We start from the raw sequence: 21,785 nt of genomic DNA on the forward strand, positions 1-21,785 counted from the left end.
TTCGCCCCTTCTTGCCTGACCAACCCTCTCCTCTTCTCTGTTGGTCCTTGTCCGCAAAGCCTCCACAGGAGTTTCGCCGCCATCCTTGCTCCGTCATCATCCCCAACCTAGAGTTTCGTCACCGGAGGTCGCAACCCACACTGTCGCCGACCAGGCCACAACTGGTCAAGGTCGCCGCCACCGGAGGCCGCCTCGGTACATCCAACTCCTCCATATGTACACTTCATGCTCTACATGTTCGATGAAATGCCGGAGCCAGATTTTGATTCTTTCGGTCATTATTTCAAGGTCACCAATGGATTCATCATGGAATGATGGCTATGGGAACCCCGACCTTGACGAATCCATATTAACCGAGTTCATTGCCTCATCGGATTCGGACGACGAGGATGCCGAAATGATGATGATGATTATGAAGATGAGCATCCAACATGAGTTGGAGAAGGAAGATGAGCACGTCCTGAACTTAAGGGTTCCATAAAGGGCCAGAGAGTTATCCACCAGGATAGGATTGCCGCTGCAAGGCTTCTGTACTCGGACTACTTCATGGCGAACCCAACATTCCCTGAAAGTTTCTTTCGACTTCGCTATTGAATGAGTAGAAATGTGTTCTTATGTATTATTCGTGGAGCTAAGATGATGTCGGAAGCAGAGACACTTTGCCAGCTCATGATGTGTTGTGTAATCTTGAACAACATGATTGTTTTTTTTTGCGGGGGAGCAACATGATTGATGAGGATAAGGGTGAAGGGGCAGCACGCACGCATGATTTTGAGAAGCCTAGAACTCAAATCCGCCTCCTGGACCAAGAGGCAGAGAGCATTGCCAACTTTTTGAAAATGCATTGACAACTGCGAGATCAACAGATGCATATGCAACTTTTGAATGATCTTGTGAAGCATATGTGGGTCCACACTGAAAATCAGTGAACTTTGCTATTATTTTATCAGTTATGCACTATGAACAATATTTATGTTTGAATTATATTTGGATTATGTATTCTTAAGAATGAACAATTTGTATTTGTGTGCATTGAACTATGTTTGGTCAAGATGATCGACGTGCATGTGTTTGTATGTGTTTGATGTTTTGAAAATTAGAATTATGGTTGCAAATGGTAATATTTGAGACTTGCCCAGTCACTTCCGCAGACGCGTCTGCGGACGTATAGAGATCCAGATTAGCCAATTATGATTGTAGATGCTGTTAGAAGAAAGACAATTGAAGACCGAAGCCTACACGAACCTTCTTTTTTGCGACGATATAGATGAGTCTTGTTGATGCTGCAGGGATGAAATGTCGAACAAAAAAAAACCACCAGGTGTCATTTATGCTTTCCTCTTCACTCGTTTTAAGTGGGCTTCAAATTAAGCAAGAATGGTCTTGCTGTTGTGCATCCACAATGTTCAAATACGTGGAAGCTCCACTAGGTATTACCATTTTAATTCTTCTTGGATAAAGTATTTAGTTTGTTGAGACACCATGAATTATGCTACACATGTGAACCAAAAATACATCCTGCTCGAGTAGTATGTTTCATAAACAGTGTATCCGTGTAAACATATACTATTATTTTCAATCAGTTTTGATATCCCCAGACCCAAACACATGCATGCATGTTGCATGTTTGTGCGTGGGACTCAGAATCAGACCCCAACTCGAACCTTGTGATTTTAGCACCGCAAGGTGCTGTGACGGCAGTGGACGCAAGGCGTGCCAAATCACGATTCATACATGCTGGGCTGCGCAAAGCCGTGCGTGTTTTCTAGCTGTAGTACGTTGGCGCGGGCTAGAGCAGTCAAGAGGCCGGCCGGCCAAGAAGAAACACGTTACGTTGCGTACGGCGTGCTACAACGCACACGCCATGAAGACGGAGAGGGAGAGAGCCGGAGCCCGGAGACGAGATGCGGGCGCATTCAATTTTACGGAGGATGTACTGGTAGACGTTGGTGCAGAAACTTTATGGTCGCCTGCCCCCGGCCGCTGCCCCTCCGTCCGGCCATCACGCCCTTTATCTTCATTTATTTTTAGTTATTGATTCTTTATTCACTCCATCGTCCCGTCTTTAAGCTTGCTTTCTGTGGACCAGTGGATATCCAGAGCCATCCGGGCGGGCGATCGATGCAACGAACCAACACGACGTAGATTTTTACCAACACAACCCGAGCATATGCCAACTGCGATACACGCAGGAGTATCCAGTCTCGCTATTTCTTGCTGTACCTCAGTACCTGCATGCATGATTCTTGGACGAGTACTGTAGTTGCATGTAATAACCTAACTAATAATACATGGTCAACGCTTGTCTTGTGAGTCGTGAGAAGGACAGGACACGGCCGGGCACACAGGCATACAGTAGCGGCTAGCTGTAGGAGACTACTAGGAGTACGTGATACAAATGCCAAATTAGGGAATTAAACTCCCGGCGGTGCTGCTATCTGCCACCAGCGAACGGCCGGAGATGGTTATGGGGTTGACTCTGTGGAAGTTTGCTTCGATTCCAACTCCTACACATACTCTCGGCTGGCCCAGATACTTTCTCGCAAAACTGAAGGAAAAAAAAGTAGCCCAGATGGAGTCGAGTTGTTTGACTCTTCCCCTAGCTCCAGCTAGCTAGTCAAGTTGCCTCGCCTCCGCCAACGGCTTGAATGCAAAGGCGTCACGGCCGGCGCCGGTGGCTGCCGCCGAAACTCCCTTCAGATTAGCCGGCCGCGACAAGGGAACGCGCGCGTGCGTGGCCACCCGGCGCTGCCACACCGCGCCCATGTGTTCCAAAAACGATGCTATCTCGTCTCTGTTCAGCACCCCTTGTGTTTGTTTCTCTCTTCTAAAATGGACATAAATGAAAGTATCTGCTGGAAGGAAAAAAGGGACGTAGACCCCAAGTCCTCAACCACCATCCTCCCAACAAGACGATCGAGCAAGCGTCCAAGTTTGACCTAGGGAAGCCTCGTGCGTACGGCCGGCCGGCACCGGGCGAGCACACATGCACTGCACCGTATCGAACCTAGCCGGCCTGGTGCCACGGCCCGCAGGCAGGCACGATGGATGGATGGATGGATACACCACCGTGTTGTTGCCCCGGTGCAGTTGGACGTCCATTCTGGCCGTAATGAGGTCCGCCCCGCCCCGGTGCAGCTCCAACCGCGCGCCCCAACTGCACGCACCCATGATGCGCCGTCATCTTCGCCCCTGGCATCCATCCAACGGCGCGACGGCTACGCTGACGGCGATGCGTAACACGAGCGGCAGGCGCACTGTGCTTCTCTTCTGTAGCTGTCGGCTCCTGTCTCCGCGCCAGTCTCCACCTGGCCACTTGACCACCATAACTACTACGTACTCCAGTACCCAGCCATATGATTTGACTGAATAACCACACAGTACTTTCAGCGGGAAGAGGAAACGAAATCCTTGGTGAAAGGATCCACGAACCACGATAGATAGGCTCTGTCAATCCATACTCTGCTGCTAACAGTTACCGACGGGGAACGTAGCACCGAGGCCCCGCGCGAACCATCTAGAGTGTTCGGTAGAGCTCACTGACTTGCATTCGAGCGTGCAAACATTGTACGTACGTACTACTTTATGTTCCCATCGAGAGAGAAGATATCAGCCATGTTCGTGAAATGGTTAGTCCAGGCAAGCAACCGAGTGGACATCACGGAGGCCGCACGGGTCGACGAGTAAATGCACGATAGCTAGCTAGCACAGTGGTACTACTACTAGTAGGATGCATGAACGATATTTCTGATGTCCATGGTTCAGACTTCAGGTTCAGGGCGAGAGACGTTCACATGAAGGATTTGATCGAGCAGCGACGAAAGAAGAAAGTTTCATGGTACGGAGTATTATGAAAACGATCCATGGATTCCGGCTGTCTGCAGCCTGCGTGCCACTTGGAAAACGATCGGCATTCAAAGCTCAAACCCTCAACTGCAACCAGATACGCACAGTGATTTTTTTGAGGGGTTACGTACAGTTATTATGGTACAGCGACAGTAACAGCAAAAGGGGCTTTGTCTTGGAGCCACGTAGGTTTTCATCTCATGTGCATGAACCATGCATGGTCATGGGCCGAGCGAGTTGCTGGCACAGTGGCATCCAGCGAGGAAAACGGTGCCAGAGTAGCAAAACGGGTCGAACTGGAAAGGAGTGCTAGTGGCACCACCATCCGTCCACAAACAACACGTGACGATAATTCGTATAGTACACTAGAACAACAGTTGGTTCGTTCAGGTTGAGGTCTCCCTCATCCCCACAGCCGTCATGACGCGGGAGTCGCCATGCCCTACAACCGCATGACCACATGACTTTTGCGTCTCGGAAAGCTGCACACAACGATCGCATTGCCCCACGGTTTCGTTTCTCCACTACGTAGAGTCGGCATTATCACGTGCAGGAAACTACTCATCACCAGGGGAGAAGATGGGATGAGATCACGTTCAAACTTAGCACACAACCGTGGTGCATTTCTTTTAGAGTAGAACCCATCCACTACCTATACTGCATGCATGATGGCGGGAAGCCCGCCTGCTTATTCAACTGATGCATGAACCCTATGGAAGGAAAAGCAAATGTAGCTAGCATGCACGGATCGAGCACCACGACACGACACGACACGTAACCCAGAAGAGGGAAGGGTAGGAGCAACCAACGATCGATCTAGCAGGTGGGCACGCACTTCTTGCACCTGACGACGCACCGGTTGGAGGGGACGTGGTCGAGGCCGGCGCCGGCAGCGTGCGACGTCTTGTAGCACCGCTTGCCGCACAGCACCTTCTTCTTCCGGCACATGTCGGCCGGGATGCAGTTCACCGACGACTTCTTCAGACGCTTCCTCGGCCCCGCCGGATGGCCGTGCCCCTTCTTCGCCGAGGCGTCCACCTCCGCGGCCGTGGCGGAGTGCCAGCCGTCTGCTCCCGCGCGGCGCGCCGACGTGAGGAAGCTGCCGGCCTTGGCGATGAGCTTGCCGAGCTCGCCGCCCAGGGTGCTGCCCTCGCGGGCGGCGAGCGAGAGCCTGCTCCCCGTGGCGACGGCGAGCAGAAGCACGACCAGTAAGCAGGACGCCTTCATGCTGGCTGCCGTGTCGATCGACCGGCTCGGCCGAACACCGTCACGGTGCGACGATGTGATGTTTTACAGTACCACTTGCCACTAGTTACTTTACCGGTGCAGGTGAGGTCACGGTAACACTGTTCTCTTATATAGGCGGTCAAGTCATCATCAGCAAAGGATGCATGGGGCATGGCATGGAAACGGAAACCATCTGCATGGGCTACCTAACTGCGGTGAACATCAAATGCGTGTCAACATGGCGATGAACGTACGGGGGTGGGGCGTGAAGCGTGACAGTGCGTGTGAGGAGCCGTGGACGAAACAGCAAAGGGGGTGCCATTGCCATGATTTGTGGGTTTCAGATGGCATCCTTCCTTGCAAAATTTCGGGGATGGATGCCTGATGGTGCTTCAGTTGGGCACGACAATGGCACGATAATGATCAGGTCACTTGCATGAGCAGTAGCTCTCCCTCCACGGCACCAAAAGACAGGTGTACTGACAGTGGCGTCTCAGGATGCCGCTCTGATTGTGTCTGTGTAGTTTGATTGCAAGGACCTGTTTCTATCCCGAGCCAGGTGTCTGTGGTATTATGGTCTCTTAAGCTCGAGGGAAACTAAACTATGAAGATGATAAAATAAAATATTTGATTGCTTGATTGATTGACTGATTTAAAAGACCACAACATTGTCATTTATTAGGACGACATTGAACTGTATCCCATGACCCCGGTGTCGAAGAGCTTTCAGCCATGCTTGGTGTCGAAGAGTTCCTTCTTCACTGTAGCAAGTCAAGTTCACACATACGAGCACTGGGGGGAGAGGTATAATTGCAATTTAAATATATAAAAAGTTGGTACATGATGAAGAGTCCAACTCTAAAAGGAAATTCTTCCTTAGGGAGGGAAAACTTTGCAAACGAAAACGATGTAATTAAAACCAAATTTGCGGTGACCAATGCAAATGATGTGTGTGCTATGCTCTATGCTACATGTAAGGCATAATAATACTCATATTCGCAACACTTCAGTCTATATGATTCTCTGAATACCGAATTGATTACTGCTACTAGTACCAACTGAAGTTCAAATTTATATACCTATTTGGAGGAAATTTTCTGGATGTGAATTCACAGCGTTTTTCGGTCAGCATTCAAAGGCGATCCTTCTCCAACAAGAAGCATAACAAACTAGGGAGGAAATGAAGTCATCGTCAGGCAGATAGCAGTTGCAATGAGTTATCACTTGTGTTCACGTCATTGGTCAAAACAGCGACGATAACAGCTACTGGCACTGGAATGCCAACCATTCCACAACCATAATAACACAGCTCGCAAGCAAGTTGCAGTCGGAAACTTACAAGCGAAGGATGCCCTTCAGGCTTCAGGCCTGTGCAGCTAGATCCTTGTCCATCATCCGATTATTAGTTGGAAAGCGCCGCCCAACAGCCTGCTAGGCCCTGCACAGCTAAACCAAACAATCAGCCAGAAACACTGAAAAAACGGGGTCCGATTACGTCGAAGTCGAACTAAGAAAAGTTTGGGCTTGAAACAGAGGCCTCCAAGTGGAAAGGGAAGTCTACTGGCTCTAATTAAATGGACAATTTGTCGGAGATAGTACATGTGGGTCATTTGTGCATTAACAGCAACCAGCCTAAACATCGTGTAAACTGTCAGTTGGCAAGGCATGGCACATTTAGTTAAGAGGCCACAAATATCCCAGCAGACACAGAACAACCACCACCGTACCAGAGCTGATTAGTACTCCCTCCGTCCCATAATATAAGAACGTTTTTGACACTAATGTAGTGTAAAAAACGCTATTATATTATGGGACGGAGGGAGTAGTACTTAGTCAATGCATAATGATGTAGATACAGGAGTGCTCCTGTACAAGTGACAAGACCACTGACGAAAAAAGCCAAACAGCATGTTATGGAGGCAAATATGATCGCCTACTTTCCAGTCCACATATGCACACAATAAAAAAAAGGGGATGAACCAAATACTGAAAGCATGAAAGGCAGAACCTTATATGGAACGACACATTCGTTGCTCATAAAAGATAGGAAGCAAAGATAATCATTTTGGACAGGTCTTCGTAATTGGTGAACTTCTTTTTAAGGCCCAAGAAATCGAGAAGGTCGGCTCCCAAATCCAGAAATCTCCAATATTTGGTGCATTAACATTATGAGTGTTGGGACAACTTGACCACATCATGAGTGTCTGGATAAACTTAGTAACCGAACCAACTGAGGAAACTGGAATCGAACAGTGAAAAAAGTACAGTGCTGAAGACAATCTTGATAAAGGTACAGTGCTGAACAAGCATGAATTGTCAAGGCTTGTAAAATAACACCATTGTCTGCACTGTCATGTCAAGACACGCAAGCCTATGTTTCTCCCAGTTTGAAAATATTGGTGGCAAGACTTCATTGCTCATTGACCTAGCAAAATGGCAGTATCCATAGCTTTCTCCTGGTAACAATATTCCATGACACTTCAGAAAAACAGACCACCTCAGGTAAGGCTTCACATATTTAGGTATATTATTTTGAAAAGGTTAAACAGAGAACTACTGATCATTGGAGAAATCTGTGTGAAGCATAGAAGTAATTTACATAAATAGTGCCATCCTAGATTAAATCAAGAGTATATATACCAACATCAACCTAGTAAAAAGTTACTATCATTAGAATAAAACACACGTTCTTCCTTGCAAAAAACAAAATAGTTGATCAACGAATGTCCACATACTTATTTTAAAATAGCACAACACACATGCATCATATTTTGAAAACATAAATTATTTCAGCAAGAATCTGGCTAAGAAACCATTGGTCAACCAATGTCCAGAAACTACATTCAAACCAAGAATGACGTATCGAGTCTCAAGACCTTTATCTCAGGCCAACTTCAAAAATCAGAAATGAACTACAAATCTTACTTTCTTGAGTGCACAGAAAAACAATGTCCAACAGTAATGCTCCTCAAAAGCAGTTTGGTGGGCTAAAAATTCCCCTTTGTAAAGGGTGTTAATATGGCAGACTACTACATTTCCTTGTGCAGTTTTTAACCCCCTTAGAAATGATTCTTCAAAACTACATGTCATGAATCCATGCAATAACTACTGTTTCTAGTAAGTCATGGCTGTCAACCTGTCATACACAATGCAATTTCAACTCTGAACTAGTGTACTACGTCTAAACTCTAAAGTGATAAACATTAAATAATATCCATGTCAAACCCAATACAGAATACTTATCGCATGTCAGGGGTAAGGTAATTGAAGTAACTAGCCAGTATTAAACTATTAATATTAGGCATAAGCATAATAAACTGATGCATCCGAAGACGGTCAATCTAGAATAGAGACCGGGAGGGGAAGCAAAAGATGCAAGAGAGCCTTTTTCCATAGTTAGACTCAACCTAACACTTTACCTGAAGCCACATGATGCATGGGCCAAGAGTATACTTCTGTCACATTAGACATAGACCATGAAAGACATCACAAGATGATGAGAAACACACTATTTTTTAATAGTCAAGCTCACATTAGACGAAGATCATGAAAGACAGCACAAGGTGATGAAAAACACACTGTTTTGGTAGTCAAGCTCCAGTGCAAATAAATGCATTTTCGAGACTTCCAAAACTAGATCATAATGTCTAATCAATGCAAGCAAAATTGAACAGGAAAGTGCCTACCCACTGAAAGGCCATGACTGTTTGATCATCTAGTTATCCATCAATCACTGTGATGGGTTCTGTCCTCTCTTTTTGCTGAAAAAACATTATTCATTTTGTGGGTCTGAAAATGACAACAGTTTGAAAAATAGCATGAAAGCGGGGCCAGAATTACTACACGTACTGAAGAAACAAGACATGCCATGTTCATATGGCTATCTTGCTAAACTTTTCTCGAGCACACCACAAAGCGTGTGTCATGTTCCATTACAAGAAGAATGCCAAGAAGGGGCAAAGTACAATTATAATTAAACTAGAAAAAAAAAAGACAATGCAAACACAAAGAGAAGAAAAGATGAAAAAGCATTGAAAATAAGTTAAGTTAAGTTAAGCTAAACTACCAAAAAGAAGACACAGAACGGCTGAGAAATTCACTCTCTGGCTATCTTGCTTAATTGCCAACATATACTGCTTCAACCCCATAAGTGAAAATATTCCAAAAGTAACTCAAAAGGGATACGGCTTAAAAAAGGGATAACGAAGTCTCAGCAGAAGGCTAAAAGCTGCATTTCTTATAACTGCAACATTTAACCAGAACTCACAAATAGAAGTATGTATCTCCAATCGGCTCAATTTGTTCTGTCTATAATAATTTCTTACTTCCTCCATCTGGATTTATTGGGGCCCATCATACTTTGTGTCGAATTTTGACCATAGATTTGATTAGCAAAATATAGTTGTATGCCATAAAAAACTTATTGTTGGATTTGTATTCTAAAGATGTTTCCCATGATACTGTTTTTGTGGTATATAACTTGTATTTTGCTAGTTAAATATAAGGTCAAAGTTTGACCCAAAATACAAAGGGAACTAATAAGATATAGTATTTAGTGTTATACCCACTAAGAAGAGGCAAAGTTAGTAAATAATGACAATGTGCTAATAATTTGACTTAGAGCTGTACTATAAACACAAAAATATGGGCAACCATTTTATTGCTTAGATATTACAAATATTCAGGATAAATTACAAGTAAGGCTGTAAAGGAGGGCAAAAGGCAACTAATGCACCTCACTCAATCTCAATTTGTTGGGGTCCATCATTTTGAGCTCCCTCATTTGATTCCTCAGCACTATTCTCTTCAGCTATTCCAGAAGCCTCTACCGTTCGAGTTACCCACTCCTTGAGAGGATCCTCATTCAGGTCAAGCCTCAAGAGGCCAGCAAACACGCCACCCATGAATGCAACTGGCTCCTACATACAAGGCAGGCAAAACATAAACACGTGTTATTGCTTCAAGAACGACATATTGTAAAATCCAGAGATTATTGTCAATGTGATGACTCCCCAAAATCTCTAACTACTCATCCCTGCATTTTGTTTGCTTTTCCTCCTAAACTTCTACCCCCAAATTTGATGGAGCTGGAAGATTTTATGACAGCGAGCAAGGGGGAGGTAGCTCAGGTGTTCAAGGAGAGGGTCATTAAGGAGGGCCCTTGGGAGGAAGGGGGGGATGCGGACAATGTGTGGATGAAGATGGCGACTTGCATTCGTAAGGTGGCCTCGGAGGAGTTTGGAGTGTCCAAGGGAAGGAGAAGCGAAGACAAGGATACCTGGTGGTGGAATGATGATGTCCAGAAGGCGATTAAAGAGAAGAAAGATTGCTTCAGACGCCTATACCTGAATAGGAGTGCAGACAACATAGAGAAGTACAAGATGGCGAAGAAGGCCACAAAGCGAGCTGTTAGTGAAGCAAGGGGTCGGGCATACGAGGACCTCTACCAACGGTTAGGCACGAAGGAAGGCGGAAGGGACATCTATAAGATGGCCAAGATCCGAGAGAGGAAGATGAGGGATATTGGCCAAGTCAAATGCATCAAGGACGGAGCAGGCCAACTCTTGGTGAAGGACGAGGAGATTAAGCATAGATGGCGAGAGTACTTCGACAAGCTGTTCAATGGGGAGAATGAGAGTTCTACCATTGAACTGGACGACTCCTTTGATGAGACCAGCATGCGTTTCTGCGGCGAATCCAAGAGTCTGAGGTCAAGGAGGCTTTAAAAAGGATGAAAGGAGGCAAGGCGATGGGCCCTGATTGTATCCCCATTGAAGTGTGGAAAGGTCACAGGGACATAGCGATAGTATGGCTAACCAAGCTTTTCAACCTCATTTTTCGGGCAAACAAGATGCCAGAAGAATGGAGACGGAGTATATTAGTACCAATCTTCAAGAACAAGGGGGATGTTCAGAGTTGTACTAATTACCGTGGAATTAAGCTGATGAGCCATACAATGAAGCTATGGGAGAGAGTCATTGAGCACCGCTTAAGAAGAATGACAAGCATGACCAAAAATCAATTTTGTTTCATGCCTGGGAGGTCGACCATGGAAGCCATTTTCTTGGTACGACAACTTATGGAGAGATATAGGGAGCAAAAGAAGGACTTGCATATGGTGTTCATTGACTTGGAGAAGGCCTATGATAAGATACTGCGGAATGTCATGTGGTGGGCCTTGAAGAAACACAAAGTCCTAGCAAAGTACATTACCCTCATCAAGGACATGTACGGTAATGTTGTGACAAGTGTTCGAACAAGTGATGTTGACACTGATGACTTCCCGGTTAAGATAGGACTGCATCAAGGGTCAGCTTTGAGCCCTTATCTTTTTGCATTGGTGATGGATGAGGTCACAAGGGATATACAAGGAGATATCCCATGGTGTATGCTCTTTGCGGATGATGTGGTGCTAGTTGACGATAGTCGGGGGGTAAATAGGAAGTTATAGTTATGGAGACAAACCTTGGAATCGGAAGGGTTTAGGCTTAGTAGAACTAAAACCGAGTACATGATGTGCGGTTTCAGTACTACTAGGTGTGAGGAGGAGGAGGTTAGCCTTGATGGCCAAGTGGTACCTCAGAAGGACACCTTTCGATATTTGGGGTCAATGCTGCAGGAGGATAGGGGTATTGATGAGGATGTGAACCATCGAATCAAAGCCGGATGGATGAAGTGGCGCCAAGCTTCTGGCATTCTCTATGACAAGAGAGTACCACAAAAGCTAAAAGGCAAGTTTTGCAAGACGGCGGTTCGACCCGCAATGTTGTATGGCGCTGAGTGTTGGCCGACTAAAAGGCGACATGTTCAACAGTTAGGTGTGGCGGAGATGCGTATGTTGAGATGGATGTGTGATCACACGAGGAAGGATCGAGTCCGGAATGATGATATACGAGATAGAGTTGGGGTAGCACCAATTGAAGAGAAGCTTGTTTAACATCGTCTGAGATGGTTTGCGCATATTCAGCGCAGGCCCCCAAAAGCTCCAGTGCATAGCAGACGGCTAAAGCGTGCGGAGAATGTCAAGAGAGGGCGGGGTAGACAGAATTTGACATGGGAGGAGTCCGTTAAGAGAGACCTGAAGGATTGGAGTATCACCAAAGAGCTAGCTATGGACAGGTGTGTGTGGAAGCTTGCTATTGTTGTTGTTGTTGTTGTTGTTGTTGAGCAAGAACTTTATCAATCAAACATTTACTACACAAAGAGAATCACACACACACACGCACATATCTAAATGGAAGTTATTAATTTTTATCCCCTTCTCTATACTGATGAGAAGATAATAACAACTGCAGTTAAGAGTGAACCCTATGTATCATTCTTTTGAGCTCCCTCACTCCATGAACATCGAAGTAGCCAATTATTTTTGGATAAGAGAAGTAACCAATTACAATAAACTACCCCTTTTATATACGCACGCCAAGAAAGGACTTTTCGAAGACTAGAAATTCTATAAATCTGCAACTACACGGGAGATTACCTAAGCATAACTGATGGATCTAAATCTAACAGACAGTTAACAATTTCATAGAGCAAACATGCACATCAAGGAACCGTATACTCAACTGTACATAAACGTCAAGCCGAGGAACCAATTCAACAACCCCAATACCCGGCCAGCTTCACACAGAAGTTACCTTCAAGGCCTCCCGGAGGATGCGTTCGTCCCCGAAAGGATTGAAGCATGCTCGCACGACGCCCACCGCTCCCCTTCCCCTCCGCTGCGGCCGAACAGCTGCACAGGGAGAGCTCCTCCCGGAAGCCGGACCGGGAAACCTCTGCGGAAACTAGAAAAAACACATCAGCACGGCGCGGCTCAGCTCTGCCTTGAGCAATCGAGGGTTTCTGTGCTAGGCGCTGGAAATTACGGCGGCGCGGGTTCGCGGGACGGGGAGCAGGAGCGCGGAGGCGCCGGAAGGGTAGTACGTGGCCATGGATAGCGCGCCTCGAGGGCTCGGTGAGCGGCGAAATGCGAGCTGCCCTTGTTGCCTCGGGGTCGGGGGCGGAGGGGATCTTTTCTGGAGCCGCGGGCGAACGCAGAGGTGCAGCGCGAATGCTATGTCTCGCTTATAGCGAGACTAGCAGCGCGCAGGCGTATGAGCCGGCCCAACAGAGTGTTACTCGCTCGTTCGTTGGTCGATCTCTTTGCTGACGTCTTCATTCGGATTTTTTTTTCTTTTCATTATTTCTTCTCTGTCTTTCTGTCGCTAAACTTTTGATTTTTTTATTTCTTTGATTACTGTTTGTTTCTTTCATGGTTTCATTGGGTTGTTTTTTTTTCTCCTTTTTCCTTTTTTTCTTAGTTTTTTCGTTTTCAACGGTTTTCTTTTGTTTTTCTTTATCGGTTTTCACTATTTTTCATTCTTTTGCACTTGTTTCTTCGGGTTTTTTTTTTATTTTTCTTTGGTTTCCTTTGTTTCTTATTTGGGCTTTCATTGGTTTTTTTCATGTTTCTTTTTTGGGTTTTCATTGGTTTTTTCGTGTTTCCTTGTTTCTTTTGGATTTCATTTTACTTTTTCCGTATACGTCAAGAACATTTTTCTATTACATGTTTAATATTTTTAAATACAAATTTTACATGTTTTGCTTACACGGTCAATGTTTTTTGTAAACATTTTAAAATATTTGATTAACATTTTTAAATACAATATTAACATTTTTAATACATGGTCAACATTTTTTCCTGTACACATATTAACGTTTTCGGATGCTTGATTACATATTTAAGGTATAAGACTAACATTTTTCTAATACATAGTCAATATATTTGTATACACATTTAATTTATATATATTTATATATATATATATATATATATATATATATATATATATCAAATGCTCGGTTAACATCTTTTAAATGCAAGATTAAAATATGTTTTAATACATGGCCAATACTTTTTCTATACATATTAAATATTTTAAAAATGCTTGATTAACAGTTTTCAAATACTTGTTTAAATTTTTGTTCCAAATGCTTGATTAATATTTTTTTAATACATGATCAAAAAATATTATACACATTTTTTTGTATACATGAGAAACACCTTCACTATACACATTTAACAATTTTTTTAAATGTTTTTATGTAAAGTGTTTTCTGTATTATATTCATTTAGAATATTTGGAAGTGTAAACAGAAGTAAAATATAAAGCATAAAATTAAAAAAAATGTGAAAGTAAAACTGAGATTTGTGGCCTCCGGTGCACCTAGGTCAGCCCATCTCGCGCCTCCCTTCGGGCGAGACTTCCCTCTGTCTCGCGTGAAGTAAAGACATAGAGGCGCCCGAAGTGGAGGTTGTAGGTGTTTCCTTCAGGACCCGGACCATGTGGAGTGAATTATTACACATGGTCTGCATGCATGGGCCTTATGAAGAAGGGTCGTGATGTACGACAGCCGCCAGGCCTGCATCTTGGCCCAACCTATCTAGACGAGCATCGAACTGTGAAGCACTTGTCTGCTTAGTCCCCTCAAAGGAAAAAATTGTCTACTTAGTCATCAGTTGTTCCTTAAAAAAAGGTCAATAATTGTTCTATTCTCAAGAAATAGAAAAATTCAGAAGTTGTTCTAAGATTTCCTTGTATAATCTGATGCACTGTGTTTTACTTGATTATAAAATTTGGTCTTCTACTCAAAAAATAGTCTAGAGTTCTAAATTTGCAAAGAGGTTGGTTATACTTTCCGCGTTTTAAAATATTTGAAATTCTAGATTTGTTCTAAGTCAAAATTGTTTAACTTGGCCAACTTTTATAGAAAAGTATGCTAAGGTCAACAATAACAAATACATGTCATACGAGAATACATTTTATAAAGAATCTCATGAGAGTACTTTAGTTTTCTGGGTGTTAATATATTTTTCTCTAGACCTGGTCAAACTTAAACAAGTTTGACTTAAGACAACCTAGAACTTCAATTACTTTGAAACAGAGGAAGTACTAGACATTTGGATCTTTGTACTAAGATTTTACATGTCCCTGGCTTACTCATAGTGTTTTAACACTACAAGGCGCCCAAGGCACCAAATTCATTTAGCTCAAATATACTCCCTCCGTCCCATAATGTAAGATGTTCTCTAGCATTAGTGTAGTGTCAAAAAACGTCTTACATTATGGGACGGAGGGAGTAGTTTACAACATGGAGTATAAAACCCCAGAAGTTTGCAGAGAAAGCAAGGAAATTATAGGGCATGCCATATATCTCTAAAAGCAGGTTTTGCATAATTATTTAGAACATGATGAGCAACATTGTGAGTTTTGTCATTTGTTTCTCTAGAGATGTGATACACCCGAGGATGAAGGTCTTTAGTGATTTTGAAGTAATCTGCTAGAGACTTCCTAATGGACCGATGAATTATGTCTCGAGCCACATTCCTAACTGTCGTAACCTTAGCAAGAGTCAGGTTATCAATAAGAAAAGTGGGTTGATTGACTTGAAGGAGTTGAGTTGCATTAGCTACAAGGAAGAGCACTGTTGCTTCTGCTTGTAGAGGAGAGCAAGTATCTGGGCAGAGGAATGAATCTGAATTTGAGTGGTTTTGTACCCTTACCGAAAAGTAAAGGGAAACTCCTATTCATGTAGATGTGAATATGTGATGCCATTCAATCTGAACTTGAATGGTTTTTTTATCGCGAAATGAGTGTAACTCGGCTGGTTAGGAAAAAAAGTTTTTTTTTCTCTAGATGATGTGAATTATTACATAAAAAAGCCTTATCAACCGGTGCACATACCCAAATCATCCCATCCAACTATTATTAGGGTTCATCTATCTCCCACCGCTGCCGCCGTCTGTCCACCTCGTCTCCAGTGGCCTTAGGGCCATGGGGGCGTCGTGGATCACAGCCTTTGTCGGTGGGAGGGCTCCGTTTTCAAACATTTCTTTGAATTCTGTTAGGGTTTGTGTCTTGCTCAGGAAGATGAGACGGCGGCGGTTCCCTGAAGATGGAATACGATTCTCCCTGCCTAGCCCCGCCAAGGCGGTGCGTCTAGCATCTTCGGTGGAAGTGTGGAGGCATGTCTCCAGTCGACCTGTGTTTGGTGTATCTGCTCGGATCTGCTCGTCGTTCGTCTACGTTTGTGTGTTCTCAAGTTGGATCCTTTCGATCTATACTACTCTTCATCGGTGACGGTTGTTGTTCTTGTGCGTTCGTCATATGGGGCCTTAATTAGCACAACGACTTCCCGACTGTCTACTACAACAAGGTTTGCCCGACTCCGATGACGGCGGTGCGCCTTCGGCTCGCTTTCGTGCTTATAGTCGTGGACTACGGATCTTGATGTAATTTTTATTATTTTTAATTTTTGTTGTACTGTCATGATTGAAGATGAATAGATAAAAAAATAAAGAAAAACTATTAGCATAACAACAATTTTTTGCATAGGATAACCGTTCAGGCTAGCTGTTCATCACCGGCTCCAAACGAGGGAACAGCCACGCAACGGGAAACCCTTTCAGCGGCCGTACCTTGATCCTCAGATACGTTCGAGACCGCGGTTCCCCCATGTCGTGGACGCTGCAGTAAAACCAGACCTTCTTCCGGTAGCACGGGTCGGCGTAGCCGCGGGCAGCATGAGCGTCCACGAAGAAGATACGGTCCCCCGCGACGTACTCCTTGCACTGGTCCGGGACGCGTACAGCTCGGGAGCACCATTGCCCGACGAACAGCACCCGGACTTCCCCGACGCTGCTCACCTCCGTCCACCGTGATCCCGCCAAGTCCGCCGCGAACACCGTGAATTCAGTGGGCTTCTCCAAGCCCGCGCCTACCTTGTGCAAACGCCCTCCACCGTCTCCCAAGAATTGTAAGGGGTCTCGTGTGTTAGGATCCTCTCTGCGCACCATCAGCAGCGCGCCGTCAGATTCCAGGAGGTATTGCAGCGGCGACTCGATGTAGCCCCATGTAGGGACGTGCATAAGTCTATCCACCCGGGTCACGGTCGGCTCGCCGGTTCTGTCCTCGCTGACGGAGACGGAGAGGAGGTGGCCGCGGGTCTCCTGGAGGACGTAGAGCTTGCCTTGATAGAAGATCACTAGCGAGTAGTGCACGGCGGCACGCTGCGCTCCATTGATTTGTTTGAAATTTGCTTTTATGGACTTCTTCAGAATTGTTGTACGTTTTGCATATGTGTGTCTTTATAGTGTTCTCGATAGAGATTTCACATTATGGTAGTTAAAACGGATTATGCTGCAAATCCTGAAGCAGAAATGTACAAAACAAGAAAAAACCTTTGCTAGATCAGATTCATTAGAAATAAGAGTTGCTACATTGACGAACACATGTAAATTAAACAAATTTTTTTGACGGGAAATTAAACAATATTTCACTGGATGTCATGTATGCAAATTCCTTTGAGAGAACATATCTAGGCCAAGCTGCTAAATATGGACAGCTCATTTCTCATCCAAGGGTCCACATAGTTGGATCGCACGATTGCACGATTGCACCTGAAGTGATGATCGTATGCTAGTTGCGCCCGCTGTACTCTGAGGCTGAGCGCGTCGCAATATGAGAGAGAGAGAGAGAGAGAGAGAGAGAGAGAGAGAGAGAGGACGAGATGGATCCAGAACATCTTCCCCAAATCATTTCCTCTAGTGAATTGACCGGTCACGACTCCCCTGCCCTCTCTCTTGCGTGCTAGGGCTCGCCGCTGCAGCCGCTCGCCCGTGACCCGATCTGCCGGAGTCACGGGTCACGCCGGTGGCCGGCACCCTGCTTCTCGTTCGTGCTCTTGACCGCCAGAGACTGAGCTCTCCCAAAGACCGAAGCCAAGACCGCGTGCCTCGCGTGCAATATCGAGGAGATCCTGGCTCGTGCGGAAGCAGGCGGTCAGCCATGGCCATCGCTGCAGCAACGGAGCCCGCGCTGGTCCGCCCGCTCGGCAGCTGATGCGGAGGTGGTGGGATTTACGAAGCCCACGAGGGCGACCTCTGCCGGATCTGGTGCCCACGCGTGGTAGTCGACGCGGCAGGACTTGCGGGGGAGCAGGTGATTTTGGAGCTGGAGGTGGATGGGGGGATGGAGCGCCGTGGACTGTGCAAGGACACTGTCTGATCCTGTGTGCCTACTGCCTAGCGTGAGCGACTTTCCTGGTGCGTAGCTAGATGCACCGCGGCTGAACATCTTCCTCATGGAGTTGTAGACTCGTTTTGCTCTTTGTCCCTGACCGCAGGAGGTGCATCAGTGAGTAGTTTTTGCCTTAGCTCAATTCCTATTCAGTGCAGGCTAAGTTTTGGGAAGTTTTGACTCTGGGCAGTAGTGCGTGCCTGATGCAAGTTGTTATGCTGATGGGTTTTATGTGTTTTCTTGGGTAATATATACTCCCTCCGTAAACAAATATAAGAGCATTTAGATAACTACTTTAGTTGCCTAAACACTTTTACATTTTTTTACAGAGGGAATAACTTGTTATCCACTGAACTTTCTTCTAGTTGTAGCAGGCGTCCTTGGCTTACCCAAAGGGAAAGGAAATAATAGCTTCAATGAATGTCTAAAGAAAAGAAATTATATTTAAGTACTAATATTAAGGTTGAATATAACATGCCTTCATAAATCACTCCTCACATATTTTAAAGTCAATAGAAATTGTATGGTAATTATGAACACAATTTGTTGGAAAGAACTAAATTAACCGTATAAGGGTATTTTGATTCAAGCAATCCTTCAATTGTTGGTAGTGTTTTTTATTTAAAGAAAATGATCAGCAATTCAGATCATTCATAATATTAATAGAGTGCTGCCCTCCCGTCCTTCAAATCCTAATTTTGTTTCTTTTGGTTGTGTTGTTATTTCTTCCTTCTTTGGCTCTGCATAAGGAAATATGGTGAAAATAAGGGCTAACATAAGATAGTGTCAAGGGGGATTGACTATCACCACCAGGCGGCAATAAACTATACCGCACATCATGACAGAGGAAGGAAATCCATATTCTTGTCAGCTATTAACACTGTATGTCTTTGTGTATGACATTTGGCTGGCAAACTCACAGTTCATTATGTCAAATGAGAAATGAGACAAAACACTCTTATAGCTGACTGTCGACATGAGAAATGAAACTATTAGTCTTTCTATACCTTTGTAGACAGAACACTCTTCTATGTAGTGTCTGAACTCTGTACCTTTGTAGACAGAACACTCTTCTAGGTAGTGTCTAAACGGTCCTAGATAGTGCTTCCCTGCCGATGTGATTTAGCCATAAATTATACATAGTTACACTTAAAAATTGTCCAGGTAGAGTAAAAGCAACACCATAATATATGACAGTGCCGATTCTATCATTGTCTCTAAAGTAATGAGACTCTTTTCATAAAATAAAAACACCGCCTTCCCCTATATTATATCTAAGATATTAAAATTCTAAGGCCTTGTTTGGTTAGTTCATAAGATGCATATTTTTTTCTTCCAACATCTTGCTTTCTGGCAAACCAAAGAAGATATAAAATTTGTACCTCAGCCAAAGAGCATCCCATGGTGCTCCACCTGCATGTTCTGAGCAAACACCACTTGAACAGTCTGATTTAGGTCCAAAGAAGATACAAAATATGTACTTCAGCCAAAGAGTACCCCATGGTGCTGCAAATGCGCATGTCCAACCAAACATCACATAACTGCCACATTAAGAAATATTCAAAAGAAAATTTTCCATTCCAGGATAAACATCTCTCTGAAAAACAAAACTGCTCACAACTTGGAGCATGCATGTCTGTCCCGATCTATCATCTCACGCACCTGTTTTTATTCCAGTGAAGAGTCTGTAGTCATACAACAGTGTTTTCAGTTCTGCATGGCAATGCCATCCATCTGCTACCCCTCCTCAATTTGTAAAACAACTACAAAGAAAGTAAGTCAAAAGACCATGTACTCACCATGATCTCAGGCTATGTGAAGTGTATAGCCCATCATCTTGCAATTCCTTGAGAATATCCCTGCCAAGTGCATAATATAAATGAAGTTGCGTACTACCTTTTCTCGAAAGTCATCCTTCAATTCGAATCCAATTAAGTTGATTTGATGAGGGCATTGTTCATGCTTCCACCTCCTTGGACCTTCAGCGGGAGGCTCCAAATTTTATAACGGGGGACGAACCTAGGGCGTGTGGAAATTGTAGGATGCCTAGAATTATGTGTTGTATTGATCTGACCCTCGTAGGGGTATATATAGAGTACAACGTAGAAGAGGCTTGGAGTATAAGGCAAGATATTGTGTGTTTAAACTAAGTCTATCTCCATCTCCTTATCTCTAGCTAATCACGTTTATACTTCTAACATTTCCCCTCAGTCGTAGCGGGAGTGAAGCGGATGACTACGACTGAATTTGAAGTCTTGCTCTTTTGTCGTCTTCTCCGCTGCGCCATCATCAACTGCGTCTCTGATGGGTCGGCAGTTAGGGCGGTGACTGCGCCCCCTTCTGTTGCCTTCCTGCCTTCTCCTCTATTCCCTCCCGCAGTCACAGCGGAAGTGGCGTGGACGCTAGTGACGACGCGGACGCTGTTGACTGGAGTTGTTGCCGATGAGTTGCTGTAGACGTAGCCGTGTGGTCGATGTCGAGGTAGCCGGTCAGGGTGATGTAGCCATGGTCGATGGTATGGTCGCCGTGGATGATGAAGCCGCACAAAGCTGGAGGCACAAAAAAATGCGCTATGACGGGGCTGCAGACGTGGAAGGTGCACCTTGCGGATGTCAGAGGATGCCGTCGGTGATGAGTCCACCGGTTTTGCCAAGACCGGAACCATGTGGAAATTGTAGGATGCCTAGATTATGTGTTGTATTGATCTGACCCTCGTAGAGGTATATATAGAGTACAACGTAGAAGAGGCTTGGAGTATAAGGCAAGATATTGTGTGTTTAAACTAAGTCTATCTCCATCTCCTTATCGCTAGCTAATCACGTTTATACTTCTAACAGGGCGGAGTGGATAATACGAATGGAACAAATCAAGAGTGAAGAAAAATACCATGTCATAATTTCTTTTAGAAACTTTCCGTAAGTTCTGACATCATCAGATGCAAACTCGTTCCGTCAGGTGGACTGAAATAAGTTGTTACCGTATTAACGAAAATTATTGAATACAAATCACCGGCTTCATTGCCGACTGAGGTAACATCTCTATCCCAATGGGTGAAAAAACAATACAACAAGGAAAGAAGACATGGTAAAGATAACATGGTTGTTGGAGGGAAAAAGAAGGAAGGAAGGAAGGGGAGATGGCCGTGCCTGCAACATCCACCTCACGTGGATTTGGCCGCTCGTCCGAGGCCTCACATGTGAGCAGCAGGAGACCAATGCGATATCCTCACCTCAAACTGGTGCTTGCTACCGTGCTCTCCGGTGCGTGGCTGTAGGCGGCGGACCATCATGGTGCGCCATGACCACCGCACCGAACGTCCTGATGCGGCTTTCCATGACCAGATGCTTCGTCTCCAATTGCCGGAGGCAAGACGGTGCTAGAGCCTGGAGAGAATGGATGCGGCAGTGAGGCAAAAACTGAATTGAGAAGACCAATCTAGGGAAGGACGTGGAAACTGAATGAAGGACCAACATAGCAAGGAGCTACTTATAGGCAAGCAAAAGGAGATGAAAAAAGAACCCACCAGAAAGATCAAGAACACAACGTGTCCATCCATAACATAGAGAGACAACTATACAACAGGCAAACGTGGGCATATGCATGCATGCATGAGCTAAAAACAAAACCAACCCATACATCTCTAGAAGAGTC

The 21,785-nt window shown here is 44.8% G+C and overlaps 2 protein-coding genes and 1 long non-coding RNA gene across 4 annotated transcripts; all 3 read right to left on the minus strand.

Moving 5' to 3' along the window:
* Positions 1-4,394: 4,394 nt before the first annotated feature.
* LOC119364931 lies at positions 4,395-9,941 on the minus strand. Its single transcript, XM_037630506.1, has 2 exons — positions 9,809-9,941; positions 4,395-6,511 (listed from the first exon to the last, which is right to left on the minus strand). The coding sequence occupies exon 2, from the start codon at positions 5,071-5,073 to the stop codon at positions 4,663-4,665; it is 411 nt and encodes a 136-aa protein (XP_037486403.1). The 5' UTR covers positions 5,074-6,511; positions 9,809-9,941; the 3' UTR covers positions 4,395-4,662.
* On the minus strand, positions 9,685-13,120 carry LOC119364932 (UPF0426 protein At1g28150, chloroplastic-like). Of its 2 annotated transcripts, none has more exons than XM_037630507.1 (3): positions 12,942-13,120; positions 12,711-12,860; positions 9,685-9,992 (listed from the first exon to the last, which is right to left on the minus strand). In XM_037630507.1, exons 1-3 carry the CDS (start codon positions 13,005-13,007, stop codon positions 9,810-9,812), a joined length of 399 nt encoding a protein of 132 aa, XP_037486404.1. In that variant the 5' UTR covers positions 13,008-13,120; the 3' UTR covers positions 9,685-9,809. The 2 variants fall into 2 exon arrangements, with proteins under 2 accessions (XP_037486404.1, XP_037486405.1); XM_037630508.1 differs by having other exon boundaries at positions 12,711-12,851; positions 12,942-13,119.
* Positions 13,121-18,258: 5,138 nt separating this feature from the next.
* On the minus strand, positions 18,259-21,574 carry LOC119364933. The gene is made up of 3 exons (XR_005175227.1): positions 19,797-21,574; positions 19,517-19,640; positions 18,259-19,243 (listed from the first exon to the last, which is right to left on the minus strand). It is a non-coding gene; the product is annotated as an uncharacterized LOC119364933 (long non-coding RNA).
* Between the last annotated feature and the right edge of the window lie 211 nt (positions 21,575-21,785).

The sequence above is a fragment of the Triticum dicoccoides genome, chromosome 2B (genome assembly GCF_002162155.2).
Source record: "Triticum dicoccoides isolate Atlit2015 ecotype Zavitan chromosome 2B, WEW_v2.0, whole genome shotgun sequence".
Lineage (NCBI taxonomy): Eukaryota > Viridiplantae > Streptophyta > Magnoliopsida > Poales > Poaceae > Triticum > Triticum dicoccoides.